The sequence below is a fragment of the Calonectris borealis genome, chromosome 1, assembly GCF_964195595.1.
Source record: "Calonectris borealis chromosome 1, bCalBor7.hap1.2, whole genome shotgun sequence".
In the NCBI taxonomy this organism is placed as follows: Eukaryota; Metazoa; Chordata; class Aves; order Procellariiformes; family Procellariidae; genus Calonectris; species Calonectris borealis.
Window position 1 is genome coordinate 66,926,779 of NC_134312.1, and position 23,850 is coordinate 66,950,628.

Sequence of the window (23,850 nt, forward strand, 5' to 3'; positions counted from 1 at the left end):
GCTTTGCTGCGTGGATTGTGCAAACTAACCATCAATACAGAAAGAATAAATTAGTAAAATTAGATCAGTTCTCCACTGACTGGGATATGGAAGCAAAAGTAAAAAAACTTCTGTCTAAACTTCCAGATATCACGGAAAAAAGTCAAATGATTAAACATTGCTAATTTCTCCGTTGAAATTAACCAATAACCACTGTATCCCATGTGGCCAATAATGACATTTGGCTTCCTTACTGCAGCCCGTTTTCTAAACATGATCATGCATTTTAATTTTGCTCTTCAGGAGAAGAAATCTGGTAGAAGCTTTATCTAATCCTAGCCAATCCAGAATACCTGAGATGTGAACGTTGAGAAAGAGAGGAGTAGCACGAATATCAGAAGTGTGCGACGAATGTGTTTATGTAAAATTCAATTATATGTAGGTGTTATAAAATACAATGCAAAATACTAAGAGTACTTGGGAAATTATAGCTTCCTGAATTGGGTTTTATTATATTTGTAGGGTTTTTTGGTTGTTGTTTAAAAATTAAAAAAAAAAAAGTTACATTTTTTCCTTTCCAAATCACAGCCCTCTCAGGACAGGTGGTTTCTGGGATGATCACAGACTGGTAGGTGAGCATTTTTACTTCTTGTAGTATTTTCATGACTTGGAGCCATGCCATCCATGATACTCCAAGAAAATTCAGAGGCCCTTGCTCCCTGCACACCCCATTTACCTCTTTCAAGTCTTGGACAATAGCAGTGAGTCTCTCATTCTCTGCCTGAACATTGGTGACCACTGCTCTGCTCTGCTTCAGCTCGTTCTGCATCTCCAAAATCTTCCCAAGGTAATAAGCTTCTTTTGATGCAGACTCCTGGAGGAGAGTCTCTTCACGTGTTTCACCATCTTCAGCCACTTTGCGGTGAATCGAGAAGGACTGTCCAAATGCCTGCAAGAGGAAAACAGTGCACAGTATAAAACTACTGAAGCCCTAGAAAAATTATCAACAATAATGAGCAGCTGCATAGCCAGCAGGAACGAAATAGATCTGTGAATCCCAAACTCTGACGCAATAAATACTGCCTCAGCAGCTTCCTAGCAGCTGAGGGCCACCATCTCATTTAGCTGAAATGAAGCATCTTGAAGCTGTTCTCATTTGCAGTATGGATTTATGGCCCCTATCCAGACAACCTCCACTGAGATCAAGATGGTGCTCTGCTAACTAGCCATTAATTAGTGCCAGTGTTTAACTCTCCTGCATGAGGCCAGCTGATAATTTGTCAATTCCTTTCTTCTCTAGTTCTGCAAAATAAATATGTGGTTCATTTTGTTTTAAAGAGCATAAATAGTTGACAAATCTCTCTAAATTGTTTTCCATTTTCAACATTTATTTATTATAGGAGCTGACTTCATGGTATGGAAAAAAGCTCCCCATACTTGAAAGAAAGATAAATGAGCTGAGTATCAAGCAGTGGCCATCTATACTGCTGGTAAGCCCCTTTCTTTCTTTTGTACTCAGTGTTTTCTGCTTCTGCTGAAAAGAAACAATATTTAAGTATTCAAGAAGTTTCTACATATATAGGTAATTTTCAGTGATTATCTTCCTCTGCTTGTTACTGGCTTAGAGTGATCAGTTTAATAAGGCAGAATTTCTCAGTGACAATTTCTGATGTTATTTTGGACAGCTCTGAAGCAACCTGGAAGAAAGCAAAGTACAAGCCACAATAGTAGAAGTGATGGAGACATCATTTAGCTATGAAAGACAGAGGAGAAAAACCTACAATAATATAATTACGTAAAAAATAATGTAATAACACAAAATAATATATAAATTAAAATAAAATAAAAATAGTAATAAAATAATATATAAAGTAAAACAAAAGCAAAACTTGTTTTGATTGTATTACTTTTAAAAACAGGCTTTTGGTTGAAAATGACGTGTTCTAATTCTGGAAAAAAAAAAAGAAGGCCTCTAATGCTAAAAATATTTAGCCTAACATAGACAAAAGCTCTCTTATATATCTTAATTCAAAGAGCGTGTGTGTGAAAGACCATGATTTTTAACTTTTTTTCCCCCGATATAGGAGAGAAAGATATAAGTCATGGTAATACATGTTCTTTCAGTGGGAAATTCTCCCCAAAAGCCTAATTTCTACGCAGTCCTATGAAACCACAAAGCAGAGTATACATTTGTACCCACTGTAAGCAGTGGCCTCCTTTGCCTTCCCATCAATAAGAACTACTTGCCAAATGAAATCCATTGTTTTACTGCCGCTATTTATAACCTTTCAGAACACGTTCTAAGTTTTACTGGCATTAGAACTGAGGCAACCCCTTAGAAACTTCAAAGCAAAACCCTGTTCAAAAACTTTTTAGCTTTTAAGTCTACTTCACTTAGAGAATCCTGTGAAGTCAGCATTAAAGGATTCTAAAAATATTCAATAATGTATTAACCCAGCTGTCTTCTCAAAAGACTGCAAGTTACTGAAATAGCAAGCATCAGCAACTTGCCGAATAGGATTTTCCAAATAAGAAATTCAATTTAATGAAACTGTTAAGCACTGATTCAGTCACTGTATCTGTGAATCTAAGACAACTGTTTCGGGAACACTGCTAGTAAATTATATCTTACTCTACGTTCTTATATTCAATGGCTCACTGCTGCTAATTCGAGACTGAGCAAAAAGCACCATAAAGCACTAATAAAGACCCTACAAAACAAATGTAAAGGCCATGTATCCAGGGGAGAAATCAAAACACAGCAGAACAGCAGGTAGGACTGACAGGGCTGGAGAAGCTCACGAAGAACTGGGAGCTGAAGCCCTCTCTACCAGAGAACTATAGTTAAAACACTATGGGTAAATGCCAGTACACAGTGATGATGGCCTTCCAGGTGCATACTATATTTTCCTCAAATGTACTTTGAAGGTGCGTTTTAGCATGTGTGATGTTTGAGAATGGCCATGAATACAGATTTGGGGGAGGTTGCATAGCATAACAGAAAATTACTGTGTACTTAACATTTACCTATGACTACAGAAAATGTCAGAGAAAATAATTTAAACATTTTTTCTTACGAAACCAAATTTGAACATTACTGTATGTCATACTATTCAATTTCTTTTTTAAATTGCTATCAATATGTTAAAAATCAGGGGAAGGAAAGAAAGGAAGCATAGTTCTTTTTCCGTATCAATGGAAATTATGCAGATCCATGCAACAAGGAAAGGAACACGAGACATCTTTTAATTAAACAGCAAGCAAAAATTCCTGCTTCTGTTTTTCATCGTCTGTATAGGATACCAAGAATTTTAAACTTTCCAGACATACCCACTTAAGGCCTTCCATGAGATTGATCACTTGTAAATTAAGCCATACATCAATGCTTTTCAGCTGGTAGCCAGATATTTGTTCTACTTTGATTTTATATTTTAGTAATTTGCCTAATATGTTTACTTATTTATAAAGCCTTATAACCTTGCTATGATATAGATATTTCAATTAACTGTGCACACTTATTTCACTGAAGCTATCCCTGTAGTGGGAAAAGTTAGCCACCTGAAAAACTTTCCAGGTCAACTAATTTTATAATAGGCGCTACTGTCTTCCAACAACCACCAGTTTCCAGGCCTGGATGTGACAATACGCCCCACGCCACCACTTGGCACGAACACCCACACTCAGCCAGCAGCACGAGTGGGCTGGAGCCTGGGAGAGCTGAACAGCCCACTTCAGCCTTCACAATTACCTCCTGAACGTGTTGGACAGGAAAGAGTTAAAAGGTCCCCGGGAGCTGGGAAATCCACCTTGGTAAGGGCCAGTAATGGATGAGATACAAACTGTAGGAGCATTTGGCACAAACACAGGCATTTATATGTGTGAGCTGGGTGCAGCTGGCATTGGCATCGGGTACGGAAGGAAGAAACAGCAGATGAAGGTCAAAACATGAGAAGGTGGCAACCTGGACTGCAGGCTAAAGAAAGTTCACTTGTGTTTGGGTCAACTGTCAGCTACTAACTGGTTTGCTGAACATATCTTATGGTACTGTATATGGGAAAATACCAGCTTGCTATGGAAGCCTGACTGGGGAAAGAGCTTTCCTTTGATACCACATGACACCGAGGGAGAGGAAGAAGTACCATGCAAACGCAGAACAGGTGTTCTCTGTGCTCATTATTAAAGAAGATATCAATATTTTAGTCAGATATTTATAGCAAAGGTATATAGTTTGGCTCCTGGAGAGATGCTGTTCCTGCCTAACCGTACTTTGTCACCTGTGTTAGCACCACACCAGCTTCTCCCTAAACCAAGTTTCAGGTGATGCCAGGATGGCAAAAGCAGGGCCGGGCTCTTCCAGGCTTTTCCATCTTTTCAACTGGATTGGGACAAATACATCAACATAGGCAACGGAATTCTCTGAGCGAACCATGAAGAAGAAACTACAGAAGCAAAGACCTGTAGTTGTAACTGTGGGAATGGTGCCCAACTAGCTTGCATTGTTTCTATGATAGTATTTTGGACTGGTGCTGTACTGTATCTTGCAGACATATTAGTTAATTACCGCAGTTCTTTTCAGTATGGTGCTGCCTTGCTTGGTATGACTACTCATTAAAACCACTTAGAAATCACTACTGGTCCCTTGGCAGCTCTTAGTTTCAGCAATCACATTGCAGAGCTTTTCTGACAAAGCACAGCATCTTCCAAATTCAAACTGGGACTCAGAGGGGGCTGTATAGCCCTTTATGGCTTCTGTTCCCTTGAGAAACTCCCTCCCAGCATAGCAATAACTGAAGTCAGCTACAAAGACTGTCCTAACAGACCAGTCTGAATTTCACCTTATACTAGTCCCATCACTTCTCTCAAGACTTTGCTTGAAAGGATGCTATTGACTGAGTTAGGAGATACTTTTTTTGTAAGTTGGTCATAAAAGCTGAGTAGCAAGATGCCATTAAACACTATATATATATTCTGAGACCTGAGAATTATAAAACAGTACCATGACTTTTTAGGGGTGTCTTAAAATTTGAACTTCGAGGATGATAAAATAATGATCAATATTTGTTTGAATGCATGATAAAGGATGGCACCAGGGCAGACGCAGGTAAGAGGTCAGTCTGATCACGGAGAAAGGTGTAACTTTTGAAGAAAAGACCATTTGCCATTGAACTCTAAATAACCTCAGATAGAAATTCCAGTGTCAGAAGCAAATTAGCATGAAAGAAATAATGCAGTGAATAAAATGGGCACAGATTTGTAAAACACCAATAGAAAAATATTCCAAACAACATATGTAAGAATATTTATATGACAAATATAAACAGCAAATATAAACAGAAAGCTAATGTGCAGTGAGTGACATGAAATGATGTCTGTAAAACAAAAATTATATTTAACACTTAAAAAAAAAAGGAAAAAAGAAAAGAAGCTAGATGTCCAATTTAGATGTAGAAAGCAGCACACATGCAGAAGATCAGCTAAAAACATAAGTAAGTAATGAAGGATGCTATTTCTGAGTTTCAGTTTTATTTTTACTAGCCACCTCCTGGGGCAGCAATTCTGAAGTATTTGCATAGAAACTCACTCTTCTAGACTGTGATGATTAATAAGCAACAAAACATGACCTGACTGCTATCAGGATGAGCAGGCAGCCTACCTTTATGGCTTTGACACTTAATGTGTTTTTTCTGATGCATAATGCAACAGCATTGAACTTGTGCAAATGATTACCTATTTCAGCTGCTAACTTGCTGCAAAGCAGAATGTATTATGTATTAGTTACCTCCACATTCCTAACACAAAAGCAGGGAAAAAGCAGTTGGGGGTTACCCAATAAGGTAGCATATTTCCTAGGCAAATGTCAGTATGGCACCACAGATGGAAATCTTTGCTAGAGATGCCTCACTGGGGTTAATGTAGCACTGAATCTAAACCTGTGTAAACCTGTGTTTCTTGGCAGCGTTGCAGTGCAACAGCAAACAACAACACCCTCACAGAAGTGACTGATGGGTTCCAGTCATATTAGATCTGTTTTCTTAAAAAGTCGGAAAGTTTTACGCCTCTAAAATTTATTCATAATTTAGATGAAATCTTTATATAGTTGACATGACCTTTGGAATCCAATACTGAAGTGATGAAAGTCTTCAAATGCACATAATAGGCATATTGCAATCAAAACACAGACAGATGCACATTTAGTCAAAATAATGAGAGAAGAAGGGATTTAATAGGTATTGTGTGCATGTGAGATGGACAGCCCATGCAGGGAAGCAGATCGAAAACTCAGAAACAGATTGAGAACACAGCCTGAATCAGCATGGGCATACAGGCAAGAAAACTAGACCATGAACTTTGGGGTTGACAGGCTAGCTGAAAACAGCTTGTTGTTTTACAGCTACAGAAGCGTTCCATTTGTCCGATTCCTCCTGTGTTCAAAAAAGCAGATGCTGAACTTTCCTGCAGAGAGGTAGAAGATAGAAAGATGCTGGATCCCATCACTAATTCCTCTTTCAACTCAGAACAGCAAACACGGTTCCTAGGCTTAACTAGTCTCCTGGTCAAAAAGAGTAAGAGATAATTGATCAAAATTCAGTTATACCCAAGCAACTGTCTAAGCATTGGTTATTTCATAATTTCCAGACTCAAGATGATCAGTTTTATGCTCTATGCCACACAACAGGATTTTTGTGTTTGTGTTTTGTCTTTTTTATTTCAATGTAACAACATACCATTTACTTCATATACCCCATCCTGGAGAAAAAACGCTAAATGTTTTGTACTCAGTATGAAGCAAGCTGACAAACTGGGGTTTCCTTATTTGTTCTCATGAGATCAGTCCACCTTCTGAAAAAGGTGAGAATTAAACTTTAAAAGGACAGTTGGTTTCAATTCATGCTTTGCTACAGACACTTGATATGACCTTAAGGAAGTTGTTCCTCAACTTCCCATTTGCAAAACGTTGAGGACAGTATGGACTACGCAGTGAAAAGGAGTGTTATGATACCCATTCACAATCCCAGATACAATATACTATCATTAGAAGCACAGTATAGGTAACTATGACAAATCCATAAATGTTACCTGAAGAAGCTATTTTATTACCTCCTAAAGGCAAAAGCATTTAACTTTATTTCCAAATACCAGCTTACTTAATCAACTCAATTCAATAATAATGCAAATGCTGGTGCAATGGTAAAGTCACGTACATTAATATCTGCATGAGAGATTTAATTTGCGAAAAAGACTTGCAAACCAATGCACTAGAGTTTTTATCTATGCCAGGAATACTGAGATCAGATACATGGAAAATATTAGCAATACTGAGCCTGTTTACAGATGCAGAACAATAGGACAAATGTAAACAATTCATAGTCTTTTCCCCAAGGAAGCTTTGGATAAAAGCGTGCACAATGTAGACCTCTTCCGATTGTTCTCAATAGATCCCTACAGTGTCTACATGCCTGTTGAAATTCATGTATCAGATGCTAATCAACAAAGCCTTCAGAAAGTACTGGGGGAAATGAGCATTTACATTCAACTCAGCAACAGAGACGGCTGTGCTTCCGCAGTCCCAGTACATATTGTGCTGATTTCAATCAATAGGCCACGGTGTGAGGCCTTAGGCAACCATGCTGCTTTTTTATAAATAAGGAACAAAAATATTCCTAAATGTGATGGTTAGGAAATATTTATAGACAAGAAGAAGAAAGCACTACCATGAAAATGAACATTCAATACTAACCTCCGTTGTTCATCAGCAATCCAGTAAAAGGGGGAGTGAATAAGAATTTCCATTTAATTGCTTTTAACAGCACTCTAGATGAGGATTTAAATTCCCCGTCCTGAGTATTCCCTCCAGGCACAGAAAACACAAGAAAGGGGAAGCTTGTAACAAAGAGCACCACTTATCTACAACACAACTAATTAGGTTCATGCTGGTAATTTTAAAGTAGCTCTGTTCAAAATGAATATGGCCAATAATTAAATTGTTTCTATAAACAAAATAATTCACACATTATTAATGAACCATAAGGTGGCTTAAAAATTTGCACCAATGTCTATATTGGTGTTTACGTGAGTTCATACTATTATCAGGACAACGTCCAGCTATTACAATTAAACTATTCTATTGGTTCTATTAAAACCAATAGAAGCATTACCAGAACAAACATGGAAGTCTGTCAAGGATGTTCTTTTTTTTAAACAAAACGTGTCTGAAGTCTGAAATGGAACATGCCTTCCATGGAAGGCTCTACTACCTTTGCAGTAAATAGCGAAATCCCATGTTTAACTAAAACTTAATGAGTTTTTTTGCTTTTCTGATTGCTTTTCTTTTTTTTCTGTTTTTCTAACTATGAAATGGCAGAGATAATTGCAATTCTTTCCCCTGTGCTTGCCTGAATAAAGCTGCAAAGAATGTGTGCCAAAACCCAATTGAAGAGGAGTTGGCCTGTCAGGACATTCTAGTTATTTCACGTTATCTCGCCATATGTAAACTCACATTCCATAGTGAGAGCACGTGTACAGTGCATTTTAGGATTGGTCTAAGTAAAGTCACGTTGCTACTGAATAATAAAAACAACTCATAAAGAATACCAACTGCATTCTACATTGCTGCTACTACTTTTGCCGTAGTGTTCTGCTGGAGAGAAGTTTCGAGGCTAGTATTGTATAGGGAAAGATTATCTCCAGTTGTAAAGGTAGAACGGGGAGAGGAAGGAAGGACTCTTTCGTAACATCAAATTAGGACTATCCCAGTGCCACATATAAAGAAGCAGAAGCTGCATGCCCAGAATGCCTTTTCTAGAAGAGAAAGGAAGAAATAAGGAGTAGGAACACAACTACGTCCTAGACACAGATGCACACCAACCAGCGAATTTGGATGGAGCACGGAAAGAGAAAGATGCTTCTTGGAAGATAACGCTCTTTGGACATTAGAGTAAAAAAAGCAATGGAGAAATCCTATATCAGTATCTGCTGCAGATGCAAGGAGTATGCCTCAACACATATTAAAAAATGATGAGTAAAAAACTGTAATTTTATTATCATAATACTATGTTTGTGCTAACTTTCAGAACTACTTACGCACCTGTAGGTTACCTGCTTACTGAATCACCTGAAAGCTTTAAACTAGCTGGGCCTCAACTTTAGGAGGGATTCTGAGAGTTGGTCTCAAATTTAGACAGAAATGGTATTCTTCTGCAAAACACTCATCTGTGTTTACATACATCCTGGCAGCGATAAAACATCAATTTTATTTAGATCCTCTTCTTTTTACGTCTTGCACTATTTTCTTTTAATAAAAAAAAGCAGAGATCTAAAAGTATATATCCTGAGTATATGGTAAGTGGTAGTATTTTTGCCAAGCAGCAAAATGAAGGATTTTCTTCTCTAAGAACAGAAAACTTCTCTTCTTGAATAAGAAAACAAGTAAGACAGGTGCAACCTTGACTTCAAAGCACTGTAAAATGTTGCCCTCAGGCAGAAGTCGTTATGCTCAGAATACTTCTCTTTTTTATACAAACAAAAGAAATTAGAAGCCAAAATGGGCATTTCCGCCCTCCACATTTTCACAGAGAAGGAAAAAAAAAAAACACGCAACATATCTCCTTTAAGGTATTTTTTGGACCCAAAGTAAAGTCTCAGATAATCACAGCAGCAGATTCTTATCCTTGTTTAGAGACAAGCGTAAAGACTTGTTCTACCCTTCTTCGTGTTTCTCAAACTTTTTCAAAATATGTCTTTGTGGCTTGTCTATCTCAATGAGTCACCAGCTAGATGGGGTCCCCAAATGCAGGGGAAGAAGAGAAGTGACTACAATCAGCATGTGCAGAGGTAAAAACTAACATCCCCATCCTCATAATGCTATTTTTTCCAACAATTTGCAATCCTCTTTGAACCTTTTCATGAACCTTTTAAGAGATTGTTTGTAAGTTTTTGTAAACGGAATGGGAGAAAAGAGGGGGGTTATCTGTCACTCAAAAAGAAGCATCTCTTCTGGTGCCTTTCCCCAACAGGCTGAGCATAACAGCTCCATCTCTGTGACGGAAAATACCAAACTGGCTGTGACTAGTCCTTCATTATTCTGCTTGGAATATGACCCAAGCACAGACCTGCCGAGCTAACTGCATTCAGATGGGCTTCTCAGGAGATCCACTCCCAGCACGGCTAAAGACTACGGAGCCATCCAGTAGCATGCTATTCAGGGAAGTAGGAGCCAAAGCTGACTGTGAAGAGTTGCAGATAGCTTTTGCAGCCCTGGGTGATCGAACAGTAAATTAAAAGCATGTTATTAAATGCAAAGCAACGCATGGGAGTAGAATGAGCAGACCTAACTCTACAGGCATGGCGATGGGCCCTATTTAAAGCTCATTGTCAATAGTTCTGTGAAACAAGCAGCCCAGGAAGAGCAGCAGTCAGGAAGACAAAGTGAGTTTCATTGATGGGAGTGCCTAAAGGGTTTCCTAGAGAGGAAACCTCTATATGTCTACAACCGACCTCTGCTTGAGAGAGAACTGACTTTTGGATTAGTCCCAACATTCACTGATGCTTGGAGTCTGAGACTTTTCATGCCAAAGTACATGTTTTGCTGCCTGGATTAAGGTAGGTCAGAGGCTAACATGGGGAGATGGAGCACAAGGCATACAAGAAGAGGCTGATGGAACTGGGTTTGTTCAGCACAAGTAGAAAAGGTTAAGGAAAGAGAGACCTACTTGCATTCTTCTGTTGACTGAAGGGAGATAGAGAAGGCAAAGACAGACCCTTCTCAGAGGTGCACAGGGAAAGGACAGGAGGCAGTGGTCACAACCTGAAACTGAGGAAATTCTCACAAGACAAAATGAAATTCACCCTGAGAGTGGCACAGCACCAAAATAAGTGCCCAGAGTGGCGGGGTAATCTCCATCCTTGGAGACTTTCAAAACTTGTTTGGGACAAGACCCTGAGCAACACCTAACTTTGAGCTTCAAGCAGGGGATGGACAAGATCATCTTCAGGAATCCCTTCCAAACTAAATTATGTTATGATTATGGGAGCAATTCCATATATTGGAAGGACTGGTATGCACTCCACTTCTCATGGACAATACAGTTGAAAGAGCTATGACTCATGGTTGGCCATTTTCTTAGGTATAGAATCATAGAATCATAGAATCATTAAGGTTGGAAAAGACCTCTAAGATCATCGAGTCCAACCGTCAACCCAACACACCATGCCCACTACACCATGTCCCTAAGGGCCTCTTCTACACGTCTTTTAAATACTTCCAGGGATGATGACTCCACCACTTCCCTGGGCAGCCTGTTCCAAGGTCTGACCACTCTTGCAGTAAAGAAATTTCTCCTAATGTCCAGTCTAAACCTCCCTTGGCGCAACTTGAGGCCATTTCCTCTCGTCCTATCGCTAGTTAATTGGGAGAAGAGACCGACACCCACCTCGCTACAACCTCCTTTCAGGTAGTTGTAGAGCGTGATGAGGTCTCCTCTCAGCCTCCTCTTCTCCAGGCTAAACAACCCCAGTTCCCTCAGCCGCTCCTCATAAGACTTGTGCTCCAGGCCCTTCACCAGCTTTGTTGCCCTCCTCTGGACACGCTCCAGCACCTCAGTGTCCTTCTTGTAGTGAGGGGCCCAAAACTGAACACAGGATTCGAGGTGCGGCCTCACCAGTGCCGAGTACAGGGGCACGATCACCTCCCTGCTCCTGCTGGCCACACTATTTCTGATACAGGCCAGGATGCCGTTGGCCTTCTTGGCCACCTGGGCACACTGCCGGCTCACGTACAGCCGGCTGGCAATCAGCACCCCCAGGTCCTTTTCCTCTGGGCAGCTTTCCAGCCACTCTTCCCCAAGCCTGTAGCGTTGCCTGGGGTTGTTGTGGCCGAAGTGCAGGACCCGGCACTTGGCCTTGTTGAACCTCATACAGTTGGCCTCGGCCCATCAATCCAGCCTGTTCAGGTCCCTCTGCAGAGCCTTCCTACCCTCCAGCAGATCAACATTCCTGCCCAACTTGGTATCATCTGCAAACTTACTGAGGGAGCACTCAATCCCCTCGTCCAGATCATTGATGAAGATATTGAACAGGACTGGCCCCAGTACTGAGCCCTGGGGAACACCGCTCGTGACTGGCCTCTAACTGGATTTAACTCCGTTGACCACAACTCTCTGGGTTCGGCCGTCCAGCCAGTTTTTTACCCAGCGAAGAGTGCACCTGTCTAGGCTGTGAGCCGCCAGCTTCTCTAGGAGAATGCTGTGGGAGACAGTGTCAAAGGCTTTACTGAAGTCCAGGCAGACCACATCCACAGCCTTTCCCTCATCCACTAGGCGGGTCACCTGGTCATAGGAGGAGATCAGGTTGGTCAAGCAGGACCTGCCTTCCATGAACCCGTGCTGGCTGGGCCTGATCCCCTGGTTGTCCCGGACATGGCTCGTGAGTGCCCTCAAAACGAACTGCTCCATGATCTTCCCCGGCACCAAGGTCAGGCTGACCGGCCTGTAGTTCCCCGGATCCTCCTTCCGGCCCTTCTTGTAGATGGGAGTCACATTGGCAAGCCTCCAGTCGTCCGGGACCTCCCCAGTTAACCAGGACTGCTGGTAAATGATGGAGAGCGGCTCGGCAAGCTCCTCCGCCAGCTCCCTCAGTACCCTCGGGTGGATCCCATCCAGCCCCATAGACTTGTGAGCGTCCAGGTGGCGTAGCAGGTCATTAATTTCATCCTCTTGGATTATGGGGGGTTTATCCTTCTCGCCGTCCTTGTCTTCCAGATCAGGGGGCTGAGTACCCTGAGGATAACTGCTCTGACTATTAAAGACTGAGGCAAAGAAGGCATTAAGTACCTCAGCCTTATCCTCGTCCTTGGTGGCAACATTCCCCCCCGCATCCAATAGAGGATGGAGATTCTCCTTGGCTCTCCTTTTGTCATTAATATACTTGTAAAAGCATTTTTTGTTGTCTCTCACGACAGTGGCCAGGTTGAGTTCTAGCTGGGCTTTTGCCTTTCTAATTTCCTCTCTGCACGACCTAACGAGATCCCTGTGCTCTTCTTGAGTTGCCTGCCCCTTCTTCCAAAGGTGATAAACTCTCCTTTTTTTCCTGAGTCCCAGCCAGAGCTCCCCATTCAGCCAGGCCGGTCGCCTTCCCCGCCCGTTCTTCTTGCGGCACATGGGGACAGCCCGCTCCTGCGCCTTTAAGACTTCCTTTTTGAAGAATGTCCAGCCTTCCTGGATCCCTTTGCCCTTCAGGACTGTCTCCCAAGGGACCCTCTCGATCAGTGTCCTGAGTAGGCCAAAGTCCGCCCTCCGGAAGTCCATGGTACCGGTTTTGCTGGCCCCCCTCCTTACTTCACTAAGTATTGAGTATTCTACCATTTCATGGTCGCTAAGCCCAAGCCGGCCCCCGACCACCGCATCTCCCACCAGTCCTTCTCTGTTTGTGAACAGCAGGTCCAGTGAGGCATCTCCCCTGGTGGGCTCGCTTACCATCTGCGTCAGGAAGTTATTCTCCACACACTCCAGGAACCTCCTCGACTGTTTCCTCTCTGCCGTGTGGTATTTCCAGCAGACGTCCGGAAAGTTGAAGTCCCCCACGAGAACAAGGGCTAGCGAATGGGAGGCTTCTGCCAGCCGCTTGTAGAATGCTTCATCTGCCTCTTCATCCTGGTTAGGTGGTCTATAACAGACTCCCAGCAGGATATCTGCCTTGTTGGCCTTCCCCCTCATCCTTACCCACAAGCACTCGACCTCGTCATCACTACCATTGAGCTCTAGGCAGTCGAAGCACTCCCTAACATACAGGGCTACCCCACCGCCTCTCCTTCCTCGCCTGTCCCTTCTGAAGAGCTTATAGCCATCCATTGCAGCACTCCAGTCGTGAGACTCATCCCACCATGTTTCCGTGATGGCGACTAAGTCATAGCTACCCCGCTGCACAATGGCTTCCAGCTCCTCCTGTTTGCCGCCCATGCTGCGTGCATTGGTGTAGATGCACTTGAGCTGGGCTGCCGATTTCTCCCCCGGTATCTTCAACACAGTCTAGAAATGAAGATGACCAAAAGCAAGACCATTCTGGTTTTACTGTAATAAACAAATCTGATTATTAAATATAATGGAGCATATAGAGACCAGAAATGTCAACATTGGGAGAGTTGACTTCAAGCACAAACGGAACTTGATTTTTGCTTATTTGCAACAGCAGCACTCTCAACGAGTTTTATTGCAGCAGTCATAAAAATCAGTTCCTGAGAGAGGGACTTAGTCTAAGCCAAAGTCCTAGTAACTAGGCAAGACTTAGCTCAGGTCTACAACAGTCAAGGCAGTAAAAGAGGATCTTTTAAACTGCTAAAATCTCATGAACAACTATACTTACAGAATACATGTTTCTTGTTTACCTCACTAAAGTACTCATGCTTATTAAATTTAAAGTCTTAATTTGTCTGCCATCACTTATATTCCTATTCTCTGCAGTTCTTTCTACGAATTGGCAGCAGAGCAGTTCTGACTACTCCATAGGTGATTTATAAGAATAGACTCTCTCCTTGTGACCACACATGACATACTTGATGTCAGCATGTAGCAACCAGAGTTGGGCTTAGCACAAGTAGCTTCGACAATGGAGTGCTCCGTCATGCAGTTCCTAGAACTAGAGTATTTTAAGTTCCCAGGGCAGGGGAAGGGGGGATACATTAGCTTTTAAAAAAATAACTTCTAAACCAAAGGTTTAAAAGGAGAAAGAAAGACGATTCAGACATTTCTGCCGCTTCAGGCATTTATAAAACCTCCTAAAAATTTAAGTTGGAAAAATCTCTAAATAAAAGCACGCCCTTCAGAACAAGAGGCCAAAATTACAGACCTCTCATTTATTTTCAAAGGAAGGTTTAATTAGAGTGCTGCCAGCTACAGATTTATCGTGGGGAACTTTATGCTTCCATTAGCATCGATCAATGCAGCGCACACACCTGTTTCACACAATGCTATTGCAGCTGGGTGCAAATGCTGGATAATCTCATGCCTCCAGAGCAAGTGAGATTTTAAGGCATATGGTGGTACTGATAATCATGCTACAGCAACAGCAGCTTGCCTACTTAATAGAGAAAAAAGAGAGAGAGAGAGAATCAAAGTATGGGATTGCTATAAATTGTCCTGTAATGCATAGGGAGCTTCAATTCATTTTTTATAGGGTAAAAAAAGAAAAAAAAAACCACCACAACAACAAACAACCCCCCAAAAAACAACAAAAACCCCTGCTCCTTTATTCAACCAAAGTAAAGATAGTGAGGAAAGGAGTTTGGTGTACGCTGCTGAGCAGCAGATCTACTAATGAGGAGAGGGACTTGTCTGACACATGAGGTTGCGTGAGAAGGTAGATGGCCTGGCACTCCTCCAAGTACTACTGCATTCACACCAAATGCACCTGTCTAAAGCCAGCCTGACGATAAATTGAAGAAGGCAGACCATGCCCCACCTCTGCATTTGTATACCTACTTGTCTTAGTGCAGTGGGGCTCCAGACCAATCAGGCTCCCATGTGCCACCCCAAGATAAGCAAAAGGCAGTAGTCCAATCAAGATTTAGCTTTAACAAGCAAGAAACCTGCAATCTAAGTCATTTGGCGTAGCTGTCCCAGTGCTTTTGCCTAAGGACCCAGCTGTCCCTAGCACTAGTTTCCTTTTACTGTATGAATACAGAAGGCGGCGGCTGCAGCAAGGATGGGATTTGAAAATGACATGCAAAGCAGCGAGGTCAGGAATCGGCAGGCAACTTCCAGGGTTGCAAGCACGTTTATAGGATGTGCCCATCTTGCCTCAGCCAAAACCGGAATCTTAAGGAGTTCTCAGCCTTGTTCTCTGACACAATGTTAAATACATAATACTGGTGATTGAAAATCAAAACTCCCATTTGCGAAATAAGTTGTCTCCCAGCAAGCAATTTGCGCAGGATAACAAACTTGAGAGGATAATATGGTTTTGCTTTGTCAGCAGCTTTGTCTCAGGGTGACCTATCTTCCAGACTGTAAAACAATTGCATAAGAATATGCAAATCAAGCACCCATGACTTATCTAGTTCTACTGAGAAAGTAACAGAGATTTCATTGGCTTCAGTGGAGCCCAGATTTCACCCCTGGGTATTTATTTCTGGGTGATATACTGTATTCTGGCTCCTGATTCACTATATTTGCTTACGTGAAATTGCAAGCAAATTGCAAACAGTTTAAACAACTAACTTTTGAAAATCAGCAAAACCTGTCAATCTCAGCTCTTTCAGAGGCAGTCCTATTTTCACACAGGTTTTCAAACTACTTCACCAGCATCATCAGAATTTTCCCTTTCGAGTTGTCCTTCTCACAACACCAGTTTTCGTGGAACGGAAAGTCTTCTTTCCTCCCTTGACGCGCGTCCCTGGGAACAATGCCTGTGCTCCCGCAGAGCAGAGGATCAGCAACACAGGCAGGAGAACACACCAGTCAGCAGCCAGAGAGGGAGTGCTTAGCTAGCAAGCTAAATCTGTCGTGGCACCGGACGCCGGAACTTTCCTTTTCTTTTCCAGAACGGAAGCTTTCACACAACTCCGAACTTGATACTTAGCAAACTGTAAAGGAATGTATTCCAGTACAAGTCAGATGGCCATCTGCACAGTTACAACACCAGAATGCAAATATCAGTGCCTTCCACAAATGATTAAGGTGAATGATTTCCTACTCTTCTGAAGAGATTTAAAACAAAAGTATTAAGATCGGTACGAATGAAGTACAAAAGGAAATATTTGTGTATGCGTGCACATATACCATAAAAAACAACAGAACAGGGGTTAAAAGGAAAGTTAGCAGTTATTTGCTACTGAGTGCCATATATGTGATTTCATGTAAAAGAAAAGGAAGAACAAACTGACCTAAGGATAAGGTGTCAAGGTAATGAAGAACAGGACGGGAGCCATAAAATATCCAGATAAGGAAAGAGAACTGTGAAATTCAGGATTTTTGTGGAGGAATGAAACAAAATATGAGGCAGAATATCAAAACCGCTATCCACTCCTAACACATAAAGTCAAAAACCAGTTTGTCATTGCCACTCAATAAGAACTCAAGACACATGATTACTACCCAGTGTCCCCTGTCCCATGTCACACAAATGATCCTGACGTGACTACTTGTGCACACATACATGTCTTGGTTCTTGAAAGTATGCATGTACGAGAGTGTGAGTGAATGAAATTTATAACAGAATGAGTGCAGGTAGGTAGAAGTTAAGCATCTTAAAGATTCTGTAAAACAAGTATCACTTATGCCCTCCATAAGGTCTCCAGAAGCACTAACAGTTTGCCTCACTTTGGAGATGTTTTGGTTTTTGTTTTTTTTTTTTTTTTTTTTTTTTTTTAAAATGTATACCTCTCCAACCTTAATGACTCATTACAAGACCCCTTCATATTACCTGAACTACACTGGCTTCACTGGGCAAATGAGTCTAACACAGCTGGTATTTTGCCAAAAGGCGTACATCACAATTCACGAGTTTCTATTCATCCTTCAATTTTGTAGTGGTGCAGGCAGCAGGCTATGGTACGAGGAGTTTGTGACCCACACCCTTGCTTCCTTCTCATACATGCAGGTGTGCTCTGGGTAACCTGTGATACCAACCAGCCATGGTAGACTAGTCACGACTCCTTCTCCAGTGTATGCCTCCGAATCACAGATACCGTGTGACTGCTCTACACAATAGTGTAATTAATCTGTGTATGCATAATCAATGCATAGATAATCAATGTATATGTACAATGTATACTCAATTGTAAGTATACGTATAGAGCATTGTCTTATCCTTGAAATATTATGTGCACTTGTACAAGAACTTTGATTTTAATGATATAAGGTAGTGGGGTATAAGTCCACCTTCCAAACTTGACTGCTATCAGTGATTGATGAACATGTATTATGATCAAGACCCTATAAGAGTACCAGGTGAACAGAAAGGCTGGTGACACTCGCCATGGATGGGGACGACACAGCATGCCATGAGCCAGCTGGGGCTCGTCCAATGCCACAGCAGGCAGGGTCCCAGCATCAGGACGGATGCAAGATTGCTATCACTCTCTGTATAATTTTCATCTTTTATTGAATAACTTAGCTAACCAGCTTTAAGCGTTGGGTGCCTTTCTTACAGAGATCGCAAAAGAACCCGGGATCTGCTTAGTGCAAAACAAGTTATCATAAGCAGTTTCCATTTATTGTTAGCCCCTCGTACTCTGTGTTATGAAACACTTCCATTACTTGCAGAGCATTTCTAATCTACATTTGCAATTTACACTGAATCATATTTGATGATTCGTTAGATGAAAAAATACTATCACAACATGACATCTGACAGACATGATGAAGCTACCTATAGGGATGCTTGTTTTCCACTCATCGCTTTAGAGACAAAGAGCCTTTGGAGAGTGTCAGACAAATCCACATTGGGAAGATATGTCAGCAATTAATTGAAGTATTTTAACATCAGAAGGGGACAGAGAGCTCCCTATTGACTCCCACTTTGAGGCAACTGCTGAGAGGGTTGATGGTTTCTTTGCCTTTTTTTTTTTTTTTTAAGCCTGCATAGCCACAAAACATCTTGAATTTGAACCTCTGAACTGCAGCAGATCTACAAGTGCATTTGCTGGAAACACACACCAATAGAAAGAGATACACAAAGTGAAAAAAACATTGTGTCATCGAAAAACACATTTCTTTTGCAATGGATTCACAGATGCTCCTTTGTGTCAAAATACAGTTATAACTACCTTTGCTGTTGGGAATCTATAAGACAGCCTTTTGAAGACAGTGGCAACGCCATATAAAATATATGCAGAAGACGTTTAAGTCAAACTTCACCACTCTCAAGTCTCTGTGTACCCAAAGTGGGACATCACAGAACAAACAAAAGCCACTCCACCAAAATGACCCTAGGAAACTGGAAGGATGTGCGCTTCTCAACACACTTTTGAAAATCTTGTAAATACAAGTGTGTGCAAGTACAGTTGTGCGTATAGCAACACTGACACACTCTACGTGGCTGTGCAGTGCCCCCTTAACCAGGATCCCTAGGAAGGCAGAGAAGAGGGACTCTCACGGGGCTTGGCACTGTCGGCCAGGATGGGGTGTGGGCAGCGGTGAACCAGAACAAACAAGCCCTACCAGACCTGACCTGGGCACTGCAGCTCCAGCCAGCCTGTTCTGCACCACGTTTCTCAGCGCTTCACGTTTTCCACAGGCTTCATGGTGAAACAAAAAGCCTGGACTGAGAAGGTCCATGAAGTGTGATCTTGTGCTTCAGCTGACAAAAGCCCTCAGATGGCAGAGCACAGACAAAAGGCTCCACAAGCGTCAGCAGGATTTTCTTCACACCAATCCCACATTGGCCAAGCCAACCCAGGCTGCCTCTGTAGAGAGATAATCAGCCGCTTCTGTACCAAGTTGCCCCACTATACTGGTTTCTGAGCTGGCCCCACATGGCAGGAGTTGCCCCTTTTGCACAAAAAGACTGCATCAGTGAATCCAAGCCACCTCCAAGGGTTTCTCAAGCGTTGGGTTCCCTTTACAGGATGAATTGCAAACCTCCATAAACTGCTAACACATCAGTGGGAGTTGTGATGAGATTTCATAAAGCATGGCTTGGAAGGAAAAAAAAAAATCAGGGAAAGGAGAATGGAATGAAATATTTTTAGTAAATTTCTATGGTACCATACATCTCTGTCCCAATGCAAATGAGAGAAGGCTTGCAATATACAGAACCCAGAGATTTATAACACTATCTCTTAAAAGAAATCAATTAGGACAGAGTTCAAACAAAAAAAGATCATCTTAACTTATCATGACTCTGCTGTTTATTACACAAATAGCACCAAGACACTGTGTTATGTATTTACATGCACATACACCTAATCGCACACCAGTGCTGATTATTTCAGAAGACTCCAGGAAATGGAGATAGATTTTTAATTTAAAAGACTGTCCAAAACCCTTAGGCTACTTTGAAAATAGCAACTCATAGGGTTTTTTTCAGGGCTACTCAATCCATTTTTGCTAACATGCTCCAAGCAATTTTACGAAGGTTTGTTCAGCAGGAGCAGCTTTGCAGCTCAGCTGGGCCAGCCCCACGTGGCATGCCATCTCGCAGCTGAGAAACACAGGCACATGCTGAAACTGTGCCCAGGGAGATCAGAGGAATGGTAGTAAAAGTGAGAGGAATCAAGGTATCTGGAACCTCGTCATAGCCATGTCTAGGGTAAAGTCCACCACTTACACTGTCCTGATTAAATACATGTGCCAATTACAGAGAGATGATAAAGGTAAAGAAAAATGGAAAAATAGAAATAATGATGTAGTATAACAGAAAATATTTGAATTATTGCCTTTAAAAGTTCTTCCAGATATTACCTGGCATGCTGTAATTTACTACTATAAAATTCATGTAGATACTATGCAAGACTCAAATTCAACACATACTAGGTTTGTTGAGCTGTGTTAAAAAAAAAAAAACAACATCATGCAGGAGAAGTAAAAGAAGGGCAAAATGTTAAAGTGTTTAAAATATTTGACGTCTTGGAAATACAGCAAACAATTGAGACAGCTCTGCTGTCATAGCAGTATATTTATTAGGAGGCTAGTCCCAATGGGTCAAAAGGTTAAATGTCTGAGCCACTGCGAGAATTACAGGAGGCAGGAAACTATTTCATTAGATCCCAAGATAATCATGTTTCATTGCTGACCCTGGCAATACAGCACAGAATACAAATAATATTAGGATGACAGCACACAGCAACACATGGTGACAAAGAAAAGGTATACTCGGAAACAAAAACAGGGACTTTGGCTTTTAACTTCAGCGAAATATCAGAGAGGAAGGTCTGGGGTTTTGGAAAGGTCAGAGTAAGAAGACAACATTTTTTCTGTGCAAAAAGAATAATGCCATTTGTTGAAAGCCCTGACGGGTCACGCTTCTCAGGACAAAAAGCACTGAAAATAACCACAGAAAAAGTGGCCAGATTTCATCTTGAGATACCATCATAATATTTATACTGTTCAGATTGAGATCATGTGCTCAACATGGAGTGAGGTTTTATATGTCCTGCACTATCCAGGAGATTAGACCAAATTGTAACAATTATTAAAAACTGAATGATTCTTACTTGCAACTTGAGTTGCTGGAAACATTTCCTACATAAAAGATTTTAAATGGTGGCACGGAGAAGTGCATCTCTAATGAAAAACTCTTCATGAAAAAGTCATTTATTAGCTACCTTGTAAAGGGGTCACCTATGACAGATATCCAGACTTTAGGAACACTGATCTCTTGCTGTGGAAAATGGTCAGTTAAGTACCTAGAAACACGTTACCCACTTCATATCTCTAAGCAGAAGTAGCATTGCACATGAGCTGCCAGCCTGTTTCAGCAGGGACCTGGCCAAGCCTCTCCCATGGGACTGAGGAGGTCACTCAGGTCCCGTGACTGGCCACCTTCTTTGTCCATCACACCTCTGGAAGAAACCCAGGCTTTCATCCTGTGGCCTCTTTTCAACTGCATTGTGACTACCACTATGTTAAAGAGGGGATGAAAGAAAAAATAAAGAACCGAACAAAGGGGAACACATTTCTACCCTTTCATTTCTGCTTTGATAGAAGTGACTACTTATAAACTACTCCCAATTAATTTCAATTACAAGGGGACTAGTCTATCAAAAAGATGTCATTTACCTAAAGAAGCAAACCGATTTCAAGGGTAGAAAATACCATGAAGCAAGAACTATTTAATCAAAAGGGAAAGATATTAATTTAAAGTTAGACAAGTCCAAATGAGAAATAGTATGAATGCTTTAAAAAGGGACAGCCATGGAACAAAGCACTAGCAAGAACAGCAGCTTCTTCAACGTTAAAATCAGAGAGTCACTGTATTATAACCTGAAAAGGACAAAAATACCAGTATCATAGCAGAATTTAGATAGAAGTTATATATACCCATATATACACATGTTCTTTTAATATTGCTGTGTAGCATCCATTTCCAGGGAAACCTGAGAAGCCCAAAGAATGAAGGAACATCACATGTCATGCAATACAGTTCACAGCATGAAAAGTGAGGAACGTGTTGTTATTTCTGTCAAGCTCAGCGGGCCTGTGCTCTGATAAGACCACAGCAGAGGGGATTTGTTTGGGGAAGACCCTGCACTCTGACAACAGGAGGATGGCCACAAGGCTGCAGCACATCACATAGGCCTTTCCCTTCTCCCTTAGCGCAACACTAAGACGGACTATAGCTCAAAGGGAGCAAGTGAACAAGGAACAGCAAACTTGCCTAAAATTTGTGGAAGCTCAAGTAAGAAAAATTCTGTAGCAAAAGGGTCATGCCATATCTGCAGGGCTCCAAAGGCTATAAACAACCTGACTAAAAACCCATTTGCTGACACCAATCATAAAGAACCCAACAGACATGATGAGGACTCATTCAACAGCTGGAGTCCCTTACCTTCTATGCTCTATGCGAGTGGTCCTGGCCAGACTACTTGGCATACACATCTGGGTGTACCCATCACATGGGTATGAAAGCGTGAGTCATGATTATGAAAAAGTGAGTGCAAGTAGATTAATCATTTAACCAATTAAGTTAATTATTCAACCAGCTAAGTTAATTTTGAGAAATGTGGTGGTGCATTCACACCCTCCCTTTCTTCCCTGGACCACTTGTAAATATCACCTTCCTCTTCCAGTGAGGTCCCTTGTTGAGTTTTGCCATACTAAGTTCCTGCACTGTGATGAGTGGTCTACAGATGAAAAGCTGAGGAAAAAAACCCCAAACCAAACCAAAAACCAAATCAACCAGTCTGATGGCACATCTAGACTGCCTACAAGAGACCGCAAGAAACACCACTTCATTGCCCTTTTCCTTCAGGACTGGGTCCACAGAATTGTTCACTGATATCCTGGTCTGGATTGGTATACATAGTAGTATTGTCCTATTATCATTAAAAGGAAAATGTTTTTCAAGTATTTGATCTCAAGTTTGCTGTTTACACTTGGTTGGTCTGGTTACCTACTTCTGAAGACTAGTTGTAAAGCCTGGATGAAACAACTGATGGAGAATGTGGACAGTCTAAGCAATTAAGGACTGCTGAAAGTCTTAGAGGAGGAGAAAAACACCATCTCACTGTCAGTCTGCAGCAGTGTCAACAGCCTAAGCTATTAATGGAAAGTAAGTTGTTTTGCTTTCACTGCTTCGCTGTAAGGTAGTTTCAAATGTCCAAGTAATCTGCATGATTGGGAACTATGGAATTACCCAAGGAGTGGTGACCTGACCAGTAATATTCACAAAATACCCAGGATGGATTGAAAGGATCTCCATCCTTTGTCTTGTCATCTCAAAAACAGGGCAAAATAAATTCTCTGTTAGAAGCACAGGGGTCTCAGTGGGGTCCCAGTCCATGGACAGAGGATATTTTTTAATGGCAGTTAGGAAATGCAGAATGATTTTTTGAGAGCATTAAAGTAAACATGAAGTGGGGAATTAACTTAGGAGCATCTGAACAGCATTAGAGTCTTTGGACACTGTGGTGTATGAGAAAAGAAGCCAAAAATGTGAGCTGAAAAATAAGATTAAAAAGGCTGAAAACAGTCTTAAAAACAAAAAATCTGAAGACCAAGAGCAGGAGTTGTGGAAGTTGCAACAGTAGGTAGAGGAATACAAAGCCAAGGAATGTAATACAATAGCAGAAAGATTGTGAAGAGCAACTGTGTTAAGAGATGTCCAGTAAAAGGAGGCTTCAACAGAAAAAGGGGTAGCCATCTTTTTTAAAGAGATGACACAAGAATGAAATAGAAAAAATTAAGTGAAGCACAGGCTGCCATTCAAGTCATGCTGAAG

General features: G+C 41.5%; 1 protein-coding gene across 2 annotated transcripts in view; it reads right to left on the bottom strand.

The window, feature by feature from the left end:
* BICD1 (BICD cargo adaptor 1) overlaps positions 1-23,850 on the bottom strand; it is a 188,050-nt gene that overhangs the window by 87,672 nt on the left and 76,528 nt on the right. For both annotated transcript variants that reach the window (XM_075158472.1, XM_075158468.1), the window contains exon 2: positions 716-928. In XM_075158472.1, coding sequence (XP_075014573.1) covers positions 716-928 — 213 coding nt within the window. The remainder of the gene's footprint in view (positions 1-715; positions 929-23,850) is intronic.